The sequence below is a fragment of the Lytechinus variegatus genome, chromosome 7, assembly GCF_018143015.1.
Source record: "Lytechinus variegatus isolate NC3 chromosome 7, Lvar_3.0, whole genome shotgun sequence".
NCBI classification, from domain to species: Eukaryota; Metazoa; Echinodermata; class Echinoidea; order Temnopleuroida; family Toxopneustidae; genus Lytechinus; species Lytechinus variegatus.
This window is the reverse complement of record NC_054746.1, coordinates 22,457,051-22,477,795: the sequence shown is the minus strand read 5'-3', so window position 1 is coordinate 22,477,795 and position 20,745 is coordinate 22,457,051. Positions and strand designations below refer to the sequence as shown.

Genomic DNA, 20,745 nt, shown 5'->3' with positions numbered 1-20,745 from the left:
TTGCTCAAGAAATTCCCTGTCAAATGATATATAACTAAAGGGGTTAATGATTTCATCAAGGTAATGTTAGTACTCCAATTTAATTTCAAATATCGAAGACCAACATTTTTATCAGTTTTTACCTTAAATTTAGAAAAAAATAAAGAATCAATAATTGTATGATGTGTATAATAATATTATAATATCTGTTATTTCTAGCTGTAAAATGAGACCAGAATCAAAGGCCAAGTCTCTTGGAAACCAAAGTTACGCATGTATAATAGCGATACAACAGTCCCATATATAATTACATGTAATGGGTACCGCTTACACTACTCCTCAGCATCTCTGACGAAAATTGATATTAAACATATAAGCTTATACTATTTCTCCTAATAGAGCCTATACTCAGCTTTCAAAGGACACCAATTTCATAATAATACGTCTCTCCAGCCGAAAATCATGTCATAAATACCTTTGCGAGTTTTGGGGTGGTTTCTATTTCGAATTTTAGGGTTTTTAACATTGATTATCGCTAATTAACAGTACTTAATTGAAAAACATAATTATAAAAGGGTTTTGTATGATTATATTACTTCAAGCTTTAAAATGAGACCATAATTAAGTCCCTAGCCCCCCCCCCGCTAGCCCCCCTGTATACCAACGTTATTAATGATTAAAATACGAAACGTGACTTTTCCATGATATAGATTTTGTGTGTACCCCCCCCCCCCCACAACCACCCTCGCCAGTTTTCGTTCTATCAATCGCCGTGTCGCGAATTAACTTGCTATTACGCTCAATTTTCAGACACGTTAGAGTATAATGTTTAGCTATGAAATGAGATCAATTTCATGACAATATCTCTCAAATGAAAATTGAAAAGGCGTAATAAAAACCACCTTTAGTTGGGGGCGAGCAAGACGCATGGCCACAACGTCGGGTTGCATGGCCTTTGATTACAGGCAGAATCTATTGACTCCTATAATGAAAGAATTAGGAAATAAGAGGGGCCGCATCAGTTGCGTAATAAACAAAGCATTTTCAGAGGGCTTAATATGGTAAAGGTAACAAACTATTTAAAAAAAAACTTCGAGAGAGAGAGCGAGGCAAGCCAAGCGAGTCAGAATGTTCATGTATTTTAATATACTATTCAAAATGCGAGTAAATATCATCCTTTACCCTTTTCACAGTTTGGTACATAACTGTGTAAGCATTAAGAACATATGTAATACATGACTATTCTCACATAAATAAATCATGTACGAAATCGTGAAATACGGGACGAAACGGCGTCCTTGGAAGGGTCGTATGGGACCCGGGACAAATTTGCTGAAATACGGGACTGTCAGTTGAAATACGGGACGTCGATCTGGCCCCAAGTGACCTCCCAGGTCGGCTCCAAATCGACGGAGTAACGAGATAGGCCACTTTTTTTTACTCGATAGACGGCGCTATACCTCAAGAATACTTTACTGGATTATGGGAAACGTAACATACCTCTGGTCGTATAGGGTATTACCCGAGGGAATGGCCATATTTACTTATTTTTGTTATTTATTAATTTATCTTTTGTTTATTTATTTCTTTCTTTATTTATTTATTTGTTTTTTTATTTATTTCTTCATTTATTTTAATTTTTTTATTTATTCATTTATTTATATATTTTTTCATTCATTCATTTGTTTTTGTTAGTGTGGGGTCATCCCCTGCAAACAGGTATACATTTTTTATATGTGAACTTTACATAATAACAGTAACCAGTATAAGGTGAATGAAATCTGCGAAAAATTATCCAAATCGTAATTACGTCATAAAATAGAAACTTCATTTTACCAACATGGTTGCTGACTACAAATGGACAGGAAAAATGCGGATGGGCTGGAAGGGGTTTGCATTGTTCAATACACACATAAGAGAACATATTTCAAGTTTATCTTTTTTATTAGTCAGTGATGAGTGAAAGGATTACATGGGCCGCAGAACGGTTTTGAAAGTAGTGAAGGAGCACTGACCATGCAAAAAAAAATCACAATCGGGTAATTTTTGGAAAAAAGTGGGAGGGTGTAGCCCGCCATCCAGCCCCCCCCCTCCGGTACCGCGGCCCTTGTGTCATAAAAAAGGAAATTCACCTTTTTTCTAATGTAAGCTGGGGGTGGTAAAGGACCTTCTTTCGAAGTGGAGCAGCATCACTTCTACTTGAAAAAAAAAGAGTCACTGAGCACATAATCATAGGCATATAATCATGGGCGGGAATCCCAGAGGGAACAAGGGGGAAGCGTTCCCCTACCCAAAATAGTAGGGGGGAACAATAATGGCCCCCTACAGTAGCGTATATACCTAGGATTTTCCACGGGGGGGGGCAAAACCGTCTGCCGAATTTCGTACCAGGGAAAAAATTGACAAGCATGCAAAAAAAATGCTTCAATCTCGTCAGGGGGATAAAATAGGTACTCAAACTCGTCAGGGTGGGGGGGGGGGGGGCAGGGTTACGTCCTTTGCATGGGTTGTGACTCCTCAGGGGGAGCAGACTTCCCCCGTAGGTACGCTAGTGGCCCCCTACTATCTTGGGTCTCAAAATCGAAATAAAACATGTATTTTGGACGACGAGATTACCTTAGTTACTTTTGGGAGATATACCTTTTCTTTTTTTTTATTTTTGTAAAATTGCCCAGCCCCCGGTCCCCCTTCCCTTGGGGAGAGATTTCCGCCCTTGAGACATATTATATACAGACATCATCAAATATAGCCCTATAATTGTTATCACTGTTATAAATTGAACTATTTCATGACTATTGTTTGTAGCCTGAATTGATTTATCTTTTGGCAACATCAACATTTCTCTTTTATTGGCTATCATTTCCCAAACAAACAGCCAATCAAACGAACAAACAAAACAAAAACCTATAAACAACAACAAAAACTTGTGATCAGATCAGGCAGAAAGAGCTCGAGCGCTTTCCTGTAAGATTTGGTACAGACTTAAAATGAAAAAAAATTGTCATACATTATTGATCCTTTATTCATTCCTTGATTTGATGCGGGGCCCCCATCAAAATGGACAACCGACTGCACCCTGTCCCCTGATTCTATAACAAAATTAAAAATTACCCGAATTACCTCAGCGAACAAGGAAATTTCAGTGTTCCACTGTAGATGTCAATAAAAAAAGTAGTAATATAGTTTTTTTGTTTATTTATCTGAGTTGTAAATATAGGAGTGGTCATCATAATGGAGAAACGTGCACTGTAGAAAATGACCATTCAGCAATTCTTCCCTACTTTCAGAAAAATAAGAAAGTAAATAGCCTTAATAATTTACGGACATACTGAAACTTTTCGACATGCACAAATCGGAGTAAAATCCGGGAGTAAAATCGCGTGAATGACTAACAAAGTTATAGAATCGAATCGAAAGAGCCATTGAACGCTAATGACTAGCTAGCGCCAATGTTTTTAGCAATTTTTGCGACGATGCTGTACCAATAAAGTGCTCTTTCCTTTGAAAGAGCTACAAATAAATGTCATTGCATTTGCATGATGATTTGGCTTGAAAGAAGAATAATCGACGTCATCGCTCATGACCCCATGCATAATTTCCTTAGTAGTACGGTATCAGTATTAACAAGTTTCTATGCGGCAGGTGCTCGGTGGAGCAGGTAGTAGGATGCAAAGGTGATTCATCAATCGCATTGGTGGTGGAGCTGGGGAATCCCCCTGTCATTATCCGAATATATGTTGTAGAATATACCTTTAAATATTTTTGAATATTATTTGGAACAAAATTCAAATGCAAAATAATAATTTTATAACTAATAAATATCAAAAATATTGAATTTACTACATATGTATTTTATTAATGATGAAAAATTTACAAATAATGTCCCTATTTGCCGAAAATTGGCAAAAAACAATGATGTCACAGGATCAGGAGCTGAGCGATGCGATGCTAGCTGGGCTGTAGCTTTGCTTATTCTAGAAATCATTCCGATCATTCTTAGACTCCGAGAGAGGCATTTGCTTACACTTTTATATTGTATATAATTTGTGTTTCAGGGTTCGATTTCCTATAATGTGAATCAAGGGACTTATCGACTGAGAAACCTGGAGCATTTATGACATTTTAATTTCCATTCAGCTGCATTGTAAGTTGCAACGCCTACGCCGGTGCATCGATGATGGCGACCAGCAACAGCAACATTTCGAGAGGTGAGTGTGCCGCTGTCTGCAGTCTGACTGAGTCTGAGCTGAGCTGCTTTGTTGTATTCTCTCTGTATCCAGTTGTTGTGTACCCCTATCTGGAGTCTGGACAATGGCTTTCAAACAAAATTTGCACTCAAGAGTTTCTACAACTTTATTGAAAGAACAGTGTTGTTAGTAATCATAAATGTATTGTTGGGAAATTAGACTTTTTATAATAAATAAGGTTACAAATTTCATTAGGTTTTCTGGATGCAGGATTCTCTATGTCAAGCTCCTGATGATAAACAGTGACGTCTGAAGAATTGGCATGGTCGGGGAGGAACCTTATAATCAAATTTTAATCCTGCATTACGCAGAGATCAAATATTGATGATGATTTCAATTTTTCATAGTCTTTGTTTAAGAGAAAGGCAGGAGGCCTGGGGCCCGTTTCTCAACACCTGGACAAGTTAGTCAATTCTTTATCCACAAACCACGGAGTTAGTTCCAATCTTACTAAACCTGTTTCGCGAAAGGCTTCCTAACTAAAATACCTTGATATCGTTACTATCGGTAAAAAGAGCAGACGAGACGTAGCCTTAGTCACAAAATAGCATAATTTTCAAAAAGAAAAATTATGACAAAATTGCAAATATTGTGATGAATTGGGAATTACATTATGCATCATACATACTTAAACCATGAAGACTGGGGCATTCAATTGCTGAAAAATTGAATAAGAATAATTTATTTCATGACTAAAAAAATCACATGTGGACGTTGAGATGGGTACCCCCGGGATATCCAATTTTAATAGTTTACGAAAGTAAACCATAACGGTTTTATTTGTAAAATTATGATAATTTTACAATGTTTTACGATTCCAACCATCATCGAAATATAGTTTAACATTTTTTTTTATAAATCTTTGATACCGATCTTACGATTTGACAAATTCTATGCATAAATTAGAGATTAGAATTTATCCGAATGTCAATAGGGTCTGAAAACGACAAATACAAGTCCAATTATGGATGGCCTGACGTGTTAGAATTTTTATCGATTAAATTATTTTACTATTTCAAAATGAATGGTTTTGTGCCGTTGTACCAACAGTTTTCATAGTTACTTTTTATTACAATGATCATTGAATGCATTATCCCACTTGTTTTGGGATTTAATTTCAACCTCTATGGTTGATTACGTAAAATTATAATTTTCAAATTTCTTGACACTTTTGCATGTCATAGTCTACCCACGTGATGCCATACGTCATTAAGAAAGAAGTTATGACAGGTTCGGAGGTGTCATAAATATTTAGTGAGGTTGTTGTACCCGATCTTGGTAAAGAGGGCTTCGTGAAACAGCGGACAAGTAGCTCACTATCTCCGATTTAGTCAAGAAGTTAGACTTATGACGGTGTTGAGAAACGTGCCCCAGAATATTAAGTGTCCGGACACTGAACCCCATCGGGGGGTGGGGCTAGCGCTGTGCATCTTGGTGCCAGCTATTCAAGCGCCATGGTATAGATAGAGTGAATATGATGCCGTGTGCATGCGTGCAGCTATTCCTTTGTGATGGACAATTTAGGCAGGGCTTGGGAAATGAGATGTTTTGAAACATACCAGGGGTCTTGTGAGAGGGTTGGGCAGCCAATCTGAATGGAAATTTTGTCATTTGGAGTATGAGGTCTGAAAAAGGGGTCATCAAAGTGGCACATCCCAGTACCACCAATGTATGTGAGTGCCCCGCCCCTGGGCCCCCATCTTAGGCCTAGATCAAAAGCTTCAGTGTCTGTTTCATCATATGTTCCGCTGGACTATGTCTTGCCTCACTTGGAGGATAAAGCAAAAGAAGCTAAAAAATGTTTATAACTCCTCCAATAAGTTAAAACTTATGCGGATGTTAGCTGTCCAACGAGTAATGTCAACACTTCGTTAGTCATAAAAAGTTAGCAGGCACTGATCTAGCCGTATTATTGTACAAAAAATATGGCCCCTAAAATAGTATGTGTCTAATCTGGCTGGATGCGCACCAGGGGCCCGTTTCATAAAGCAGTTAGTAATAGACTGTGGGATGGACAAGGAAAATGTCTCTAGTTTTTCATTTCCGTGGGGCGGCAAATGCAACCACGGTTCTTGGACATGATAACATGTAAAATATTATGAGTGAATACATGCACAATGTTGCCATCGGTAAATTTTGCTCCTGACCTCAAAATTAAAATAATAATATGCAAAATCGTACCATTGACTCGACTGGAAATTCTGCCATTCTGTGTTAAGGACTTCCGTGAACGCGCGCAAGCGTGCACAATGCATGTAACCTCGTTCGCGTTTATTTTTTTGTATTCGCTGTACATGATATACGTTATATACAGAATATACGATGGCGGATAAGATGTCGTCGTCTTCGTCGTGTTTTGACAGCGAAAATGACGATTTATCACTAGCAAATAAATGCTACATGCACGTCTTACCCAAGGAAAGAGGGCCAGAAAATTCCTTTCAAGTAAAGAGCTAGAACAAATTTAAGCCTTTCCTGCATCCATTGATGTAGACTACCTGGGACTTCAGAATAAAAATAGCTATTCGTGCAGCAGAGAAGTTTGCGATTGACTTGCATGCAGCCCGGCCCAGTGAGCAGTGGCTTAACAGTGCAGGGGGGGGGCAAGCTATCCCCCCTGGCGGAGTTCACCGGGAACTTAAAGGGGAAAAATGAAAGGGAAAAAAAGAAAAGGGGGAGAATGAAAGGGAAAGGGGAAAAAAAAGAGGAACTGGAAAAGGAAAGAAAGAAGAACAGATAGCTAGTTTGTCATGAAAAGGTGATTTTATTTTTAAAAAATAAGCATGCAAAATCATAAACAAAATCTTGTTTACCGTGGCGTACAGACCAAGAAAAAAAAGGAAAAGGAAAGAGAGAAGGGTAAAAAATATGTTATCTTTAACATTATGTCAAAATCTAAAATTGGATTATTGTACTAAAAATGTAAAATTTTTTGCTAACTCGCATTGTTTTTTTTTACCCGATACACCATATCGCCCCTCAAAATGTTGCCTCATAACACCATTTCCTGCCCCCCCTTTTGAGAAGCAAAATACTAAAATTTGTAATGTAAATATGCCATTAAAACAAAGGTGTGCCCCCTCTTTTGAAATTGAAGACCCTTTTTTTCGTGTACGAAATATACTTCATTTGTGGGTGAAAACCTTTATTTTTGTTTTTTTTTGCTTGTCAATTGGTTGAAAAACTTTTTTTTGAGGGGGGGGGGCTGGTCGAAACTTTCCTCTGAAAAATTTGCCCACTTCTGGAAAATCCTGGATCTGCCCCTGATAAGACCGGAGATTTTTTGCTTTTGCCCCTCCTGGCCACCGACCCCTGTTACGCTCTTGCCCAGCCCCACCAGCATTGCAGCAAGATCCGAATGGATCAAACTAACGTTATAGATGTAACGCGTTACATCTTGCTCAGAGCCAGGTCAAACATCGTTCTTATCACCAGCATTCCAGCAATCAAGCTATCGAAGGTGAAAAAGATAGAGAGGATGATTTTGAGATGGTGATCCTTGTTATAGCGATCTTTGCCCATGCCAAAATTGTTTCACTTTGTGCTTTTGCATTTCATTCTCTTCAAAAGTGAAGCAGTACAAGCTTTGATGATTTTTGTATAGGTCTAGATTTCTTAATTGAATCGATACATAATGTGACTCATGTCATGACTTACTTCACCGCCACATTTACAAGCGTATGAATAGAAGACGAAGTAAGTCATGAGTCACATTATTCATCGACTCAATTAAGAAATCTAGATGTAGACCTATACAAAAATAATCAAAGTTTGCACCGCTTCACTTTTGCAGAGAGTGAAATGCAAGAGCACAAAGTGAAAACAAATTACCTTCGATCGCTTGATTGCTGAATGCTGGTGATACGAACGATGTTTGACCTGGCTCTGGGCAAACGCGGTACATCTATATTTATTTTGATCCATTCGGATCTTGCTGAAATGCTGGTCGGGCTGGTCTCCCGGGGCCGGGCTGCATGCAAGTCAATCGCAAACTTCTCTGCTGCACGAATAGCTATTTTTATTCTGAAGTCCCAGGTAGTCTACATCAACGAATGCAGCAAAGGCTTAAATTTGTTCTAGCTCTTTACTTGAAAGGAATTTACTGGCCCTCTTTCCTTGGGTAAGACGTGCATGTAGCATATATTTGCTAGTGATAAATCGTCATTTTCGCTGTCAAAACACGACGAAGACGACGACATCTTATCCGCCATCGTACATTCTGTATTATAACGTATATCATGTACAACGAATAAAAAATATAAACGCGAACGAGGTTACATGCATTGTACACGCTCGCGCGCGTTCACGGAAGTCCTTAACACACGGGGTGAATGGCGGAATTTCCAGTCGAATCAATGGTACGATTTCGCATATTATTTTTTATTTTTGAGGTCAGGAGCAAAATTTACCGATGGCAACATTGTGCATGTATTCACTCATAATATTTTACATATTATCATGTCCAAGAACCGTGGTTGTATTTGCTGCCCCACGGAAAGTCACAATTTTAGCGACCATCCCACAGTCTATAAGTTACGAATGACTTTACGATGACTGGTGACCGTTTCTTGTGCTATATGATATATACCTATGTAGGTGACCTATGTAAAGAACATGTTCCAGTCATTCGTAAAGTTGTGCGTAACTTTACGAACAGCTTTATGAAACACCACCCTGGTTAGCTAGGCCCTAGTATGAAGATATGACTTAAAGTTATGACTTAAAGTTAATATTTAATTGTCAGTTTGTGGTCCCCTTGAGACTCTAGAAAATAACCATGCCTCTCCTAGCAGTCTATATATCTTTAATGTGGACTAGACTGTTAATGGGTAACACAGCATGTACATATTGTACAGTATATATATATGCATAGGATGGATTCCTGGGGTGGGGGGCAATCAACTAGACTATTGCTGTGCACACATATGACCACTGAAGTGAGAGTGTGAGACCAATGAAATTTTCATAAAAGTTAGATATGAAATGAGCTTTGTTGTTTTGTACATTTTACTGAGAATGATAATATTGTTAGTTAGTAATTAGTTTTTTACACTATTAGCATTCCGTAGTGACATCCTTGGGCTACTCCTCCTTATACCTAAACTGCCATTTTCTCTAAAATTTGAAAGTGGATTTGTTTCATGCATGTACTCTCTTCTCTATAAAAAAAAAGATGATTAAACTAGGAGTCAAAAAGAACCCCTCTGCTTGATGACAATGAAATATATTAAAGGAATTAACATCTTTTCTACATTGTCAATTTGTCTTTTCTCTATATGTAGTGTGTCTTATTCATGCGGAGAAGAAAATAAATGATTCCATCCGTGCTGTAATAAGCGGAGTAGAAGATGAGCTGAAATTGGAAGACCAAGTATCCTACAAACGTCGCTACAAAGAGAGTAAGTTGCAATCATACTACGAGAAGATGAAATTAGAAGTACTTTCATACCTTACACTGCATAGACTCTTTATTTTTTTGCCTGATACCATATAAGAAGTGCAATAAAAATCATCAAAGTGTTAACCTCACCAACATATTATTTGATAAAGAATAAAAATCAGACTAGCCTAATACTAACTTCACACTTTATTTGAAACTGAATAAAAAATTTGATTTTAAAAATCACGACTGAAGTTTCATTAATTTCCACAAACTTTTATATGCATAACATACTAGGCAATGGATGACTTTACATTACATTTTGAATGTTAATGTTTCATTTTTTTGTGATGTAGGGTAAAACATTATTTGACTTCTCATTGAGCATGTTGAATCATCATTATTTTAACTTTTGGTTCAATCAAGAGTTTATTATTCATAGCAACTTGAAATAAGTTGTCCTAAAGTACATAAATTTTAAGTATTGATAAAATTTATGTACATTACATTCATTTTTACCATAGTGTGCAGTTTCTTCTCTTTCTTTTACATGTATGATAGTACATCATGTCTGAAAAACCCATAAAACTTCTTGCAATGTCCTACAACTATCCAAGTATTTAAAGGACACGTCCACCCAAACAAAAACTTGATTTGAATAAGAAGAGAAAAATTCAACAAGCATAACACTGAAAATTTCATCAAAATCGGATGTAAAATAAGAAAGTTATGACATTTCAAAGTTTCGCTTCATTTCACAAAAACAGTTATATGAACGAGCCAGCTACATCCAAATGAGAGAGTCGATGATGTCATTCACTCACTATTTCTTTTGTTTTTTATTGTTTGAAATATGAAATATTTTTATTTTCTCGTCATTGTCTTGTGAAATGAAGTTTCATTCCTCCCTGAACGCGTGGAATTCCATTATTTTAACATTTTGGCAAGGAGGTCCTAATCGTCAAATTCGTAAAAATTAAAATATTGTATAGGTAGGTAATTCAAACAATAAAAAACAAAAGGAAATAGTGAGTGAGTGACATCATCAACTCTCTCATTTGGATGTAACTGGCTCGTTCATATAACTATTTTGTTAAAAATAAGCAAAACTTTGAAATGTCATAACTTTCTTATTTTACATCCGATTTTGATGAAATCTTCAGCATTGTGCTTGTCTGATTTTTCTCTTTCGATTCAAATCAACATTTTTCTGAGGTGGACTTGACCTTTAATGTGATAATCAGAGCTATAATTCCATTACTGTAGATATTTTCCAATTTATTATTAAATGTATTGATTTTTCATGATGCTTCATGTAGATCATGTTGGGCTTATTGCAAAGTTTTATCATTCAAAGCAATGGTAAAATTTAAATTATATTGATCTAACATTTTAACATTCCAACCTTACAAAATGACAGACCATAATTTTCCTTCTTTTAAGAAATTTTGAATGTTGCAGTTAATCTAATAGTCGGTTCCTCAAGTTATCTTCAATTTTTTCTTACCAAAGACCCTACAAACATACCTAGCTACATAATATATGGAGAGTATGATTTGTATACGTACCTGATCGTTTTCATATGATTCCATACTCGAGAAGTAGATTTATTTCTAAAAAAGAGAGCAAAATAATAGCAATAATAATAGTGATAATGATGATAATGATAATAACAATAACAACAACAATTATCATGATATTGATAATAGTACATGTATATATACCCAGGAGAGCCTGCATAATGCATAATGTGCTTTATAGTATTATTTCATGTTATATGAAGATGAATTAACACTTTGAACGTATATTTCAACATGTTATTCAGTGAAACACTATTTCTTTTTCTCATAAGGAGATAATGTTGCATCCGAGATTGTGGAGATGATGAGAAAGCTTGATCGCGATGATCTCCATTGTAAGGCAATCATTTTCCTATCATCACGCCTCTGTGAAGTCATGAAAAATAACAAAGACATTTCCAAAGCATTCCAAGGTGAGTGTTTGTGAATTGTAATTTTTTTTTTAATGATCATGGTGTTACATGTATGCTCAGAACTGAGTCAGAAGCATATAAACATCAGGTGTTTAATCAATGTACACATGTTTATCTGATTGATACATGTCTTCAAAAAAAGATCGATAACAGATTCCAGATTTAACGTGTTGCAAACTACTGCAACAAATTTCAGTCCATTTTGGGGTACACCCTCTCTTGAATTTTAAGCTGGTTGCTAGCTGATGACTATCTAGTGGATAGCCAGCTTTACTTGTAAGAGGCATGCAGAGAAATAATCAAATTATAGTGCAGCAAGTATGTACAGTAAAGTGAGCCACCAGCTAATTGATAGCTAGTTCTGGGGGGGGGACTCAAATTATTTTTTGATTGGGGTGTGCCTCATGAAGCTCTGAAATCGGGGTCTAAGGAACTGACTACAAGGGTAAAGTACAGTTTCTTGGGAACTAAATATTTACCGAGCGGTGTGAAAAACGGGGTCTAGGTAACAGGATCGTGGCACTGTAGGTACGGTACACGCTAGCGCTGTGCATGCGCCAGCCTTGCATGGATCAGCTACTAGTTATATGGAGGGAGTTGCGAAGCAGTGCGTACATCTCTCGCATGTAGCGCCCATGCTTGTTAATTTTGGCAGGCGTGGGAACTGAGATGTCTCATAACTGGGTTCTTGTGAACAGGGCTGGATGGCTGCTGAATTTAACTTTTGTCATCCTGAGTATCTAGAGAACTGAAAATTAGGTCTGAAAAAGGGGTTCATCAAAGCGGCATGTCCCCGTGCCAACAATATATATGTGTAAGTGCCCCCCCCCCCTTGGGAGCTAGTTACTACCAGCAGGCTTAAACTTCTGTAGGGGGCAATTTACATGTAGGGGAGACTGGGGTTAGTTGGAACATGGGGTAAGTTGAAACATTGTAATTTTCTTTAACATCTTTAAATAAATTTCTGCAATACTGCCCTCAATTTATTGTCATTATCAACAGCCATTTTACAACACATGTGCAACAAGCCTGGTGAATTTTGGTTTTTTTTTGACCTTCTGTGTAATTTTGTTCTCTTTCAGAAATTTTTGATTATATCAGAGAAGTTTATAGATCAAGTTGGCCAGTTTGGGGGTATAATAGACACTTATACCAAGCTACAAAATGAGGTTATTAATACATGTATGCCATGGTGAAGTCTCTTTTCTGTGCTGTAAGCTTATAAACTTCAAATGGGCCTCGGGGGTTAGTTGGAACAAAATTGAAGGGGCTAGTTGGAACATGTTCCAACTTACCCCAAACATAATCATGAATAAAAACATTGGATATGAGAAAAAAATATATAAAGTATTTCACATTCTTCTGAAGATGTATTGTATACCATGCCTTTTTTGCTTATCAGTTAGGTCTGAGTGTGCATTTAAGGCCTATTGTAGGCCCCTAATGCAATATTAACCCTTATCAAACTGGGGGAGGGGGGTCAATTTGAGCCCCCAAGAAATTTCGTCACTACGCCAGCGCGCAATTTTTTTTTTTATTACACTGCTCGCTGACTTTTTACTTTCAAGACTTGTGCATCATTTGAGATCAAATTTGGGATTCCTGTGTGCGCGGTTTTGAAATTACGCAGCATTTTGTATGTGCATGTTCGGACCCAAAATTGTTTAAAAACATGATTCCATGTACAAGGTCAATGCAAATTGTGTTTTTCAACCAAAAGCCATAAATGTATGATTATTTTTTTACTTTTGTTAGTTCAAATAGATTTATTTTATGCTATTTATGATTGCAAAAGAGTCCCGACAAAGTTAATCAGAAAAAACAAAGGTTAAAAAAAACAAAAATACAAATAACATAAACAAAAAATACATAAAAAATTATATTTTTTGCAATTTTTGGTTGATATTATAAATTTGAAAATTGATACTCTCACCAAAAATTAGCATTCTACTAGCTTAATCAATATAGTTAAAGGCAAAAACATAAAAAGGCAAAAACATAAAAAAAACAAATTTAGTGTAAATTTAATATATGCTTATTTGCATAATTAATTAATGAAAAAAATATAAACAATTAAGTTTAGTCTTATAAATTTGATGCAGAAGTACATGAAATTGCTGATAGTACACTTAATTGCATGTAAAATCAAACGCACCCAAATATGTATAATTCTGCTACACAGTCTGCTTGCATGAGTGGCTGTATAATAGAAAACATAAAGTTCAACGAATCAACACTTTGATATTTTGAACTTGAATAAAATAAAGCAAATAGGCTAAAATCATGTAATATTACAGTTTTAGTATAATTCTTAATTGACCATGCAGTGTTCCAACCTACCCCGTATTTGCGATGGTCTTGTTCAAGGTGGATTTTTCAGTAACCATAATAGAGCTACAAATTTTATGGGGTACATTTGAAGCCCTTAGATGTATGCTTCAAGCTGATATATTGAATGTTTCTCGAATAAAATTTATTTGGATTTTACAGTCATTTTTGTCAAAAATGTTCCAACTACCGTAACCTCTGTCTCCCCTGCTGTTCATATCTGCTCCTAACCGGTCTTGGGTTGATTTCAAACTTGTCTGAGATCAATTTCCTTAAAATGATCTCAGGTAAGTTTTCTACACTTATATCAACATTTTTGCCTCTGAAAACAAGTTCAGTTCTAAAAAAAAAAAAATTGTCAAACACTTGACATTATGTTCATACAGGTTGTCAAGCTTCCCCAGGTTTCTATTGGTGTACATGTAACATGTATACATTATAACTCTTACCGGTATTTCCTGTCATGAAGCACAAGATCAGAGGTCAATCTTTGACATAGGTTCTTAAACTGCTTTCATGGTATACTATACATGTATATTTCACCATGTGTGTATGCAGTAATTGCAAAAGATAATTAAGAAATCATTTACATCAACTTCACATTTTCGAAACTTTGATATGTCTGTATTAATTTAATGATACATGACTTGCTAAATCTGAGAAGAGCTTTAAAGGATGTGGTTTCAGAACGTTTTTCATACAGTTGGAAATGGATGCGATCAATGGCCTTATGGTGGGTTCCGGAAGTGTGAAGCAAGTTAACAATACAGGAAATAATTTTGCTTTAAAAATTTGTATAGCAATTTTGGTCAGAGAAAAGCTTTCAACTAAGTAATGTACAGTCCTATGTAAAAATATGCTATAAAGAAAAATGTATGCATAGCAGTCTTTCAATAATTTGGAGCAAATTGCAATGTGATACCAGTAAAATTATTCCCTGCAATATATTTTTCTGATACTCTACATGTACTGTGAATTCTTTTGAAAAGATTCTGCAATTTTTTTGACAGAAGAATTTATTTTTTCAAAGTGGAAAATTCATGGGGAGGGATTAGTCATTTTGGGCTTTAATAGGGTAGGTTTCAGTTCATGAATGGTAATAAAGATATAGCCTCTATACCTGATATCCATCTGATGGCCATTTATCTGGGTGTAGAGGATTTTATTTTTCGTTTTTTTTTCCATGAACTTGACTCTTCACTATACCCAATTCTCCTTAAATGACAAATCTTTAGTCCCCTATCTGGTTTATTACAGATTCCATTTGTCAGTCACATTGAAATGTATGTAAATGTCATACTACAAATATGTTAATTAATTATTTATTTTGACTTTACCATAGAAGCAGAAACAATGAAAAAATACATGCAGTTTTAATTAATTCATGAAATATCCTATTCCTTCTCCATCATGTTATGAAACCAACCTAAACTGCAGCTTTATTAAATGTAACATTTGGCAATGTTACCTGGCATTCCTCATCAAAACACAATGACTTACTAGAATTTTAATTCGTCATGAGGACGAATTAGGTGATCCGTCTCTGATTTTCATGATCACGAATACAATCACCATGTTTATTGAGATCAATACGATGCTCATATTGAAAACTAAACTTTTATTACGAAAAGAACATGTTGAATACTCTTGAAAAGAGGGAAATGAGAATATGTGAAATACATGTAGGTGTAGGCGATACACATTGTACATGTTATAGGCCTATTAAAAACGATTTTAACCTACTTCATTGTGCGATATTTGAACTAATATACCTTGTAATGGTGATTAAGGAACATTTGCGAAAAGTTGAAAAGAAAAAAAAAAGAAAAAAATTTATGTCCACTTTTGGGTTCGAACCCTCGACCTTAAGGATGCAAGTCTGGTGCCTTACCAATTGAGCTGCACTGTATCCCATAGACTTTCTACACAAGCAAATTAAGAGGATCTCAAATCCAATTTTGCAAGTGAAATACGGGCATGATCCCGGCATCTGATCGGAAAACGAAGACCACATTTACGATAGCTTACAATCTCAGCTACAACATACTTCAAGCTCAGAGAAAACCAACCAATAGAAATGGAGATATGGCTCGCGAAATAGAGGAATGTAAAATCCAGTTTTGAGAAAAAGTCATTTCCCATAGAGATTGCACAAAAAATGAACGAAAATGACATGCCTCTATAATTTGCCATTTTTTAGGATGATCCATTCCTTTAAAAGTGAATAAAGTCATCAAATTAGAAATAATATGTCCTCGGCTACAACATATTGAAAACTGAGCGAAAATTGACCAATATTTACAGAGTTAAAGTCAAATTTGCATAATTATAATGACGTCATAAGTAGCAAAATGGGAATTTTGAGTTCCGACGCCATTTTGATGACGTCATGATAAAATTTCGGGTCAAATGCGACATGAAATCACATCTCCCCTCCATACTCTATTCGAATATAAAAAAACAGGGGTCAACGGACTACTTTAAAAGCTATAATGAATTTTGTAAAGGCATGTTTTTGCACATATATTGTCTATGGTTAGTGCGCGCGCGTGCTGTAAACTTTGATGGAGGCTAATTCCTTTATTACTTGTCGTAGAAGGTTGATCAAGGTATCAAATTGTTCAGAATTATATTATCGTTGCATTGATATAAAAAAAATGGCGATCCTATATTTTATAGTGCCATTACGCACGAGAACGCGCGTGTAACCGTGCGCGCGCGCAAATTTTTGAAATGCTTAAAATGACCTGATTCGTACTCTGTTTTGGTCAAAAAGTGATTTTGACCATTTTAAAATTTTGACGCGGGCGTACGCGCACGTCGCGACCTTTACATGACCTTTGATGACATGGGCAGTTGACCCTTGACCTGAAGTTAATGTGATGTAAATATTGTTAATTTTTTATCATTGATAATGAAGATATGATTGATGATGTGATTTTACATTGACGTCATGATGACCTTTTGACCTTGAACTTGCTTTATACACATCACATGATAAGTCCCCATATCTGATGATATTTTGAAGATAATTGATGATGCAGATTTGGAAATTTTGTGCTCACAAGAAGAGGTGGGAAAATAGAAATAAATAATAAATAAATAAAGAAATAAAAAAGAAAATTCGTACGAAATTAATAGTTGATCTGTCGATTGACAGATCACCTAATTATCAGACAGTGATCTTTGAGTTCATACTTCCATGAAATAAATCGGTGACAATGTCTGAGTTGGTAGCCTATTCATGTCCAGTACATTCTGAGAAATCAAAGAAAGTGGGGATTTCCACATTCACTGTGATCTTTCCTCACCAAACTACTTTACATACATGTACATATAGTAACTATTTAGCTACATGTACAATGACAATGGGATGGCATGATATGGTTGAGAAACTTGCAAAATTGTTATTATGCTCATCACTAAATGACTGCAGAATGTCAAAACGGGACACACTGAGCAAGGTTTTCATTGTACTTGAACAGCTTTGTTGAATAGATTTTTTACAGCCTGAAATATAGTAGAGGTAGGTGATTAAAATGATCTTCTAAAATAAAATAACGAAATGTGTATCACTTGTTTATATTTGCAAGGGGTTTAAAATGAACATCTATATCTCTACTATAGGGTGATTCTTCTTCTTTCATGCCATTTTTCTTAGATTTTTTTCAATTTCTGTCTTTTAAATCAGCTTTTTTTTAAAGCAAAGCAGAGTATGATTGTGATATTTTGTCTTGATAAAGTGGATATTAATGTGTGACTCTTTGAAAGTCAAGAGGTTTCAAGATGAATGCTTAAGTTATGCTGCACATGAATCTTATTAAAGCATGTACACATACATGTAAGCTTTATTATTTAATTCATGATTTTGTTTGCATGTCATCTGACAGAGCCGAGTGTTCCTGACCCGTTTACTAAACTTGGGTTTCATTAAACTCTGGTGAAGAGTGGTAGATAGCCTTTTGCGACACAAATCTCTAAGACATCGTTCTCACTACCTTCCAAAACTAGTTTACTGGAAACTAGTCAAGTGAAAATAAGTTTAACATGTAGTGAGAACGGTCGAAGCGATCTTCCTAACCAGTTCAGAAAACCACCTCACGATGTAGTTTTCAAGATCGCTTTGCCTCGTTAACTGGTTTTAGCGTAAGTGAGGACACAACCGTTTTTCGGGAAGCGATTTTCGCACATTTTGAGCGCGCTACTCCACACAACAGGTGTAGAATGCCTACGCTGTGGATTTGAATTTCGCCCGAAACGTGTCACCCCACTGAGAGCGTTTCCATAGCAAGATTGCTTTACATGAAGTGATTTTGAAAACCACTTTCATGTGATCAAGTGGGAACGCTAGCAAAGCGATCTTCCAAACTGGTTTCCTGAATCGGTTTCCAGTAAACTAGTTTTAGAAAGCGTAATGAGAACGGCCTCTTACTTTACAGGTTAAGTTTATAATTCATTTTTTTGTGAATAAAAACCATAGAATAATATTTCCTTCACCATCCATGATACACGAGGATAAGTTACTGTAAACATATATATGAAAGATACAATTTAAACATCATTTTTTGACATTTTCTGTTTCCTGTAATGTTAGCATCTACACTGCCCAAGTTGACTTGTATTCAGGATATGGTATAATGGTGGACTTCTGAGCCAGTTCCCTAAAATATGAATCCATTGTCAAATTGGTAATTCACTCAATATGTCATTATCATAATGTACTTCCTTTCAGATCTGGTATTGAAAGACCAAGTCACACCTGGAAACGATCGTCGTTTGGCACTCTTATGGGACAAAGATCTGACCATATCAGATGTGATTTTCCAAGAAGCCTTCACCTTGGCGTTTGTAAATCACTTCAAATTCAACACTTGTGGAGTAAAGTGCAGAGCAGATCCAAATGCAATGAAGTTACCAAGTTTTGTGAATGCTATTGTAAAACAGTGGAAAGGTGAGTTTGTCACTACTGCTATTATACTGCTTTAATATCCTTTAAATTCTCAGAAATAAGTTCTACAATACCAAAGTGATTTACACTCAGAACTTTTTCTTTTATGGTTTGTACACCTTCCTCTAATATTGAACTATGACATAAATGTAAATAAGGCCTTAGGCAGAAAAGTTATGATTAATGTACTCAAATCTCAAGTCTTTTTTCTTAATCTTAAATACTTTAAATCAATAAAGTTTTCACTCTATTCTGATATATGAAACCAGCTCCAGTAGATGTCCAGTCAGAAGTTTCTTCATCAGGAGTCCCTATGAATGAGGATGCTACTCTTGATATAGATTCAGGTGAGGAAAGCAATGAAAGAAGATCCCTTCTTCAACATACAATTACAACATTTGTCTAGCAAAATAATGTTACAGAAGTGTTCCAGCGCTCAACTAACTATGCCAGAGACAATAGTGAACGTTATTTGTAAAGTATGCTCCCACAATAATGACATGGTTTGAAGCTCCTATGTTCATTTCTGTGAAACTACATGTTGCTGAAAAATATCAAATTTTTATTTTTGATAAACTTGAAGAACTTTAAAATGTAAAAAGTGAGAAAGTGTGCATGCCTTTAAATTGACTAGACTGTTTAGAGAGTGTCAAGATAGGTAGGTTAGTGTGTCAAATGAGAGATGAGTAATATGAACAGTGCCTAATCATGTGCCACAAATGGAATGCGATAAAATTCTGTATCACAAATCACCCCAAAAATGACCCTTGTGATTTTGAGCAGGATTAAATGACCATAAATGTAATAATAATTCTATTTATTAATTGAATTCCCAGTTCATATTGTCCATGGAGGGGACAAGGCTGCCAAGCAAGCAGTAAGAGAAATTAGTAGAGAACTTGAAGATGGATTTCAATTAATGGATCCTACTAAATATAAACTCTACAATAGAATCCAAGGTAGGTATCTAAACTTCTATTCTAGGACACTCTTCTCCCCTTCTTCAGTAATTCATTTACATTTAAAAGGAGGTTAAAGAAATATATTTTCATGAACTTGATGTAGACATGATTAGAATGGAGTTAATTCATCAGTATTTAGCCAAAAATTAAAGATTTTGGGGGTTTGCATAACCAATGGGTGATTTCAAGTCCAGTGTTGACCTTTTGGTGTTGGTGTTAGCTCAATTTTTTAACGCCAAACATAAAATGAAGATGGTCCCGAAAAGTCACTCACTAGTTGTTGAGATAACAATAATGAGAATAAGTTTTGGAGCTAGGGGAAACAATCCAAATTTCAACACCAACACCAAGGCGAACACCGAACTTGAAATCACCTAATGTTTGGACTGAAACCATATCCAATAAAAGCACTGATATTGCATTGCGTTTATCTAATTACATGATCTTTAAAATTGTTTACCTACCAATTATGGCAAATATTAAACAAGTGTTCTTAAAATAAATTTGTCTTTCTGTATATTAAATTAATACTTCAGTGATTATATCTAAATGAAGACCAAGAAAAATGAAATTTTAGTGAAGCACGATGATTTACATTGAAAGAGTTACCGGTATTCGTTTAGATCAAACTCTCCCTGCCCTAATCCCAACCCCCCCTCCCCCACTGGTCACACCTTCTTATACATTTAACTATCACAATTTGTCTTTCTTTCACAAAGACCATCAGATTCCAGAGGTAGTGATGTCTGAAGTAAGGAGTATCATTGATAACGACGGTCCTAATACACTCGGAGTTGTTACTTGGTGCCAGAGGCTTCTTGATATCTTGCTACCATCCAAATTTAGAGATGAATTTGAAGGTAAATGATAACACATTTATTATGGCACAAAAGGGGAATTAATGTTTT

At 35.8% G+C, this 20,745-nt stretch overlaps 1 protein-coding gene across 2 annotated transcripts in view; it reads left to right on the top strand.

The window, feature by feature from the left end:
* Positions 1–3,888: 3,888 nt before the first annotated feature.
* The window catches only part of LOC121418770, a 28,018-nt gene continuing 11,161 nt past the window's right edge, over positions 3,889–20,745 (top strand). The window contains exons 1-7 of one of the 2 annotated variants that reach the window (XM_041612869.1): positions 3,889–4,187; positions 9,509–9,625; positions 11,459–11,599; positions 18,660–18,878; positions 19,145–19,222; positions 19,712–19,834; positions 20,557–20,697. In XM_041612869.1, coding sequence (XP_041468803.1) covers positions 4,154–4,187; positions 9,509–9,625; positions 11,459–11,599; positions 18,660–18,878; positions 19,145–19,222; positions 19,712–19,834; positions 20,557–20,697 — 853 coding nt within the window. In that variant the 5' untranslated portion in view covers positions 3,889–4,153. Of the gene's footprint in view, positions 4,188–9,508; positions 9,626–11,458; positions 11,600–17,273; positions 17,454–18,659; positions 18,879–19,144; positions 19,223–19,711; positions 19,835–20,556; positions 20,698–20,745 lie in introns of those variants that run through there. The other variant, XM_041612870.1, reaches the window with a different exon arrangement.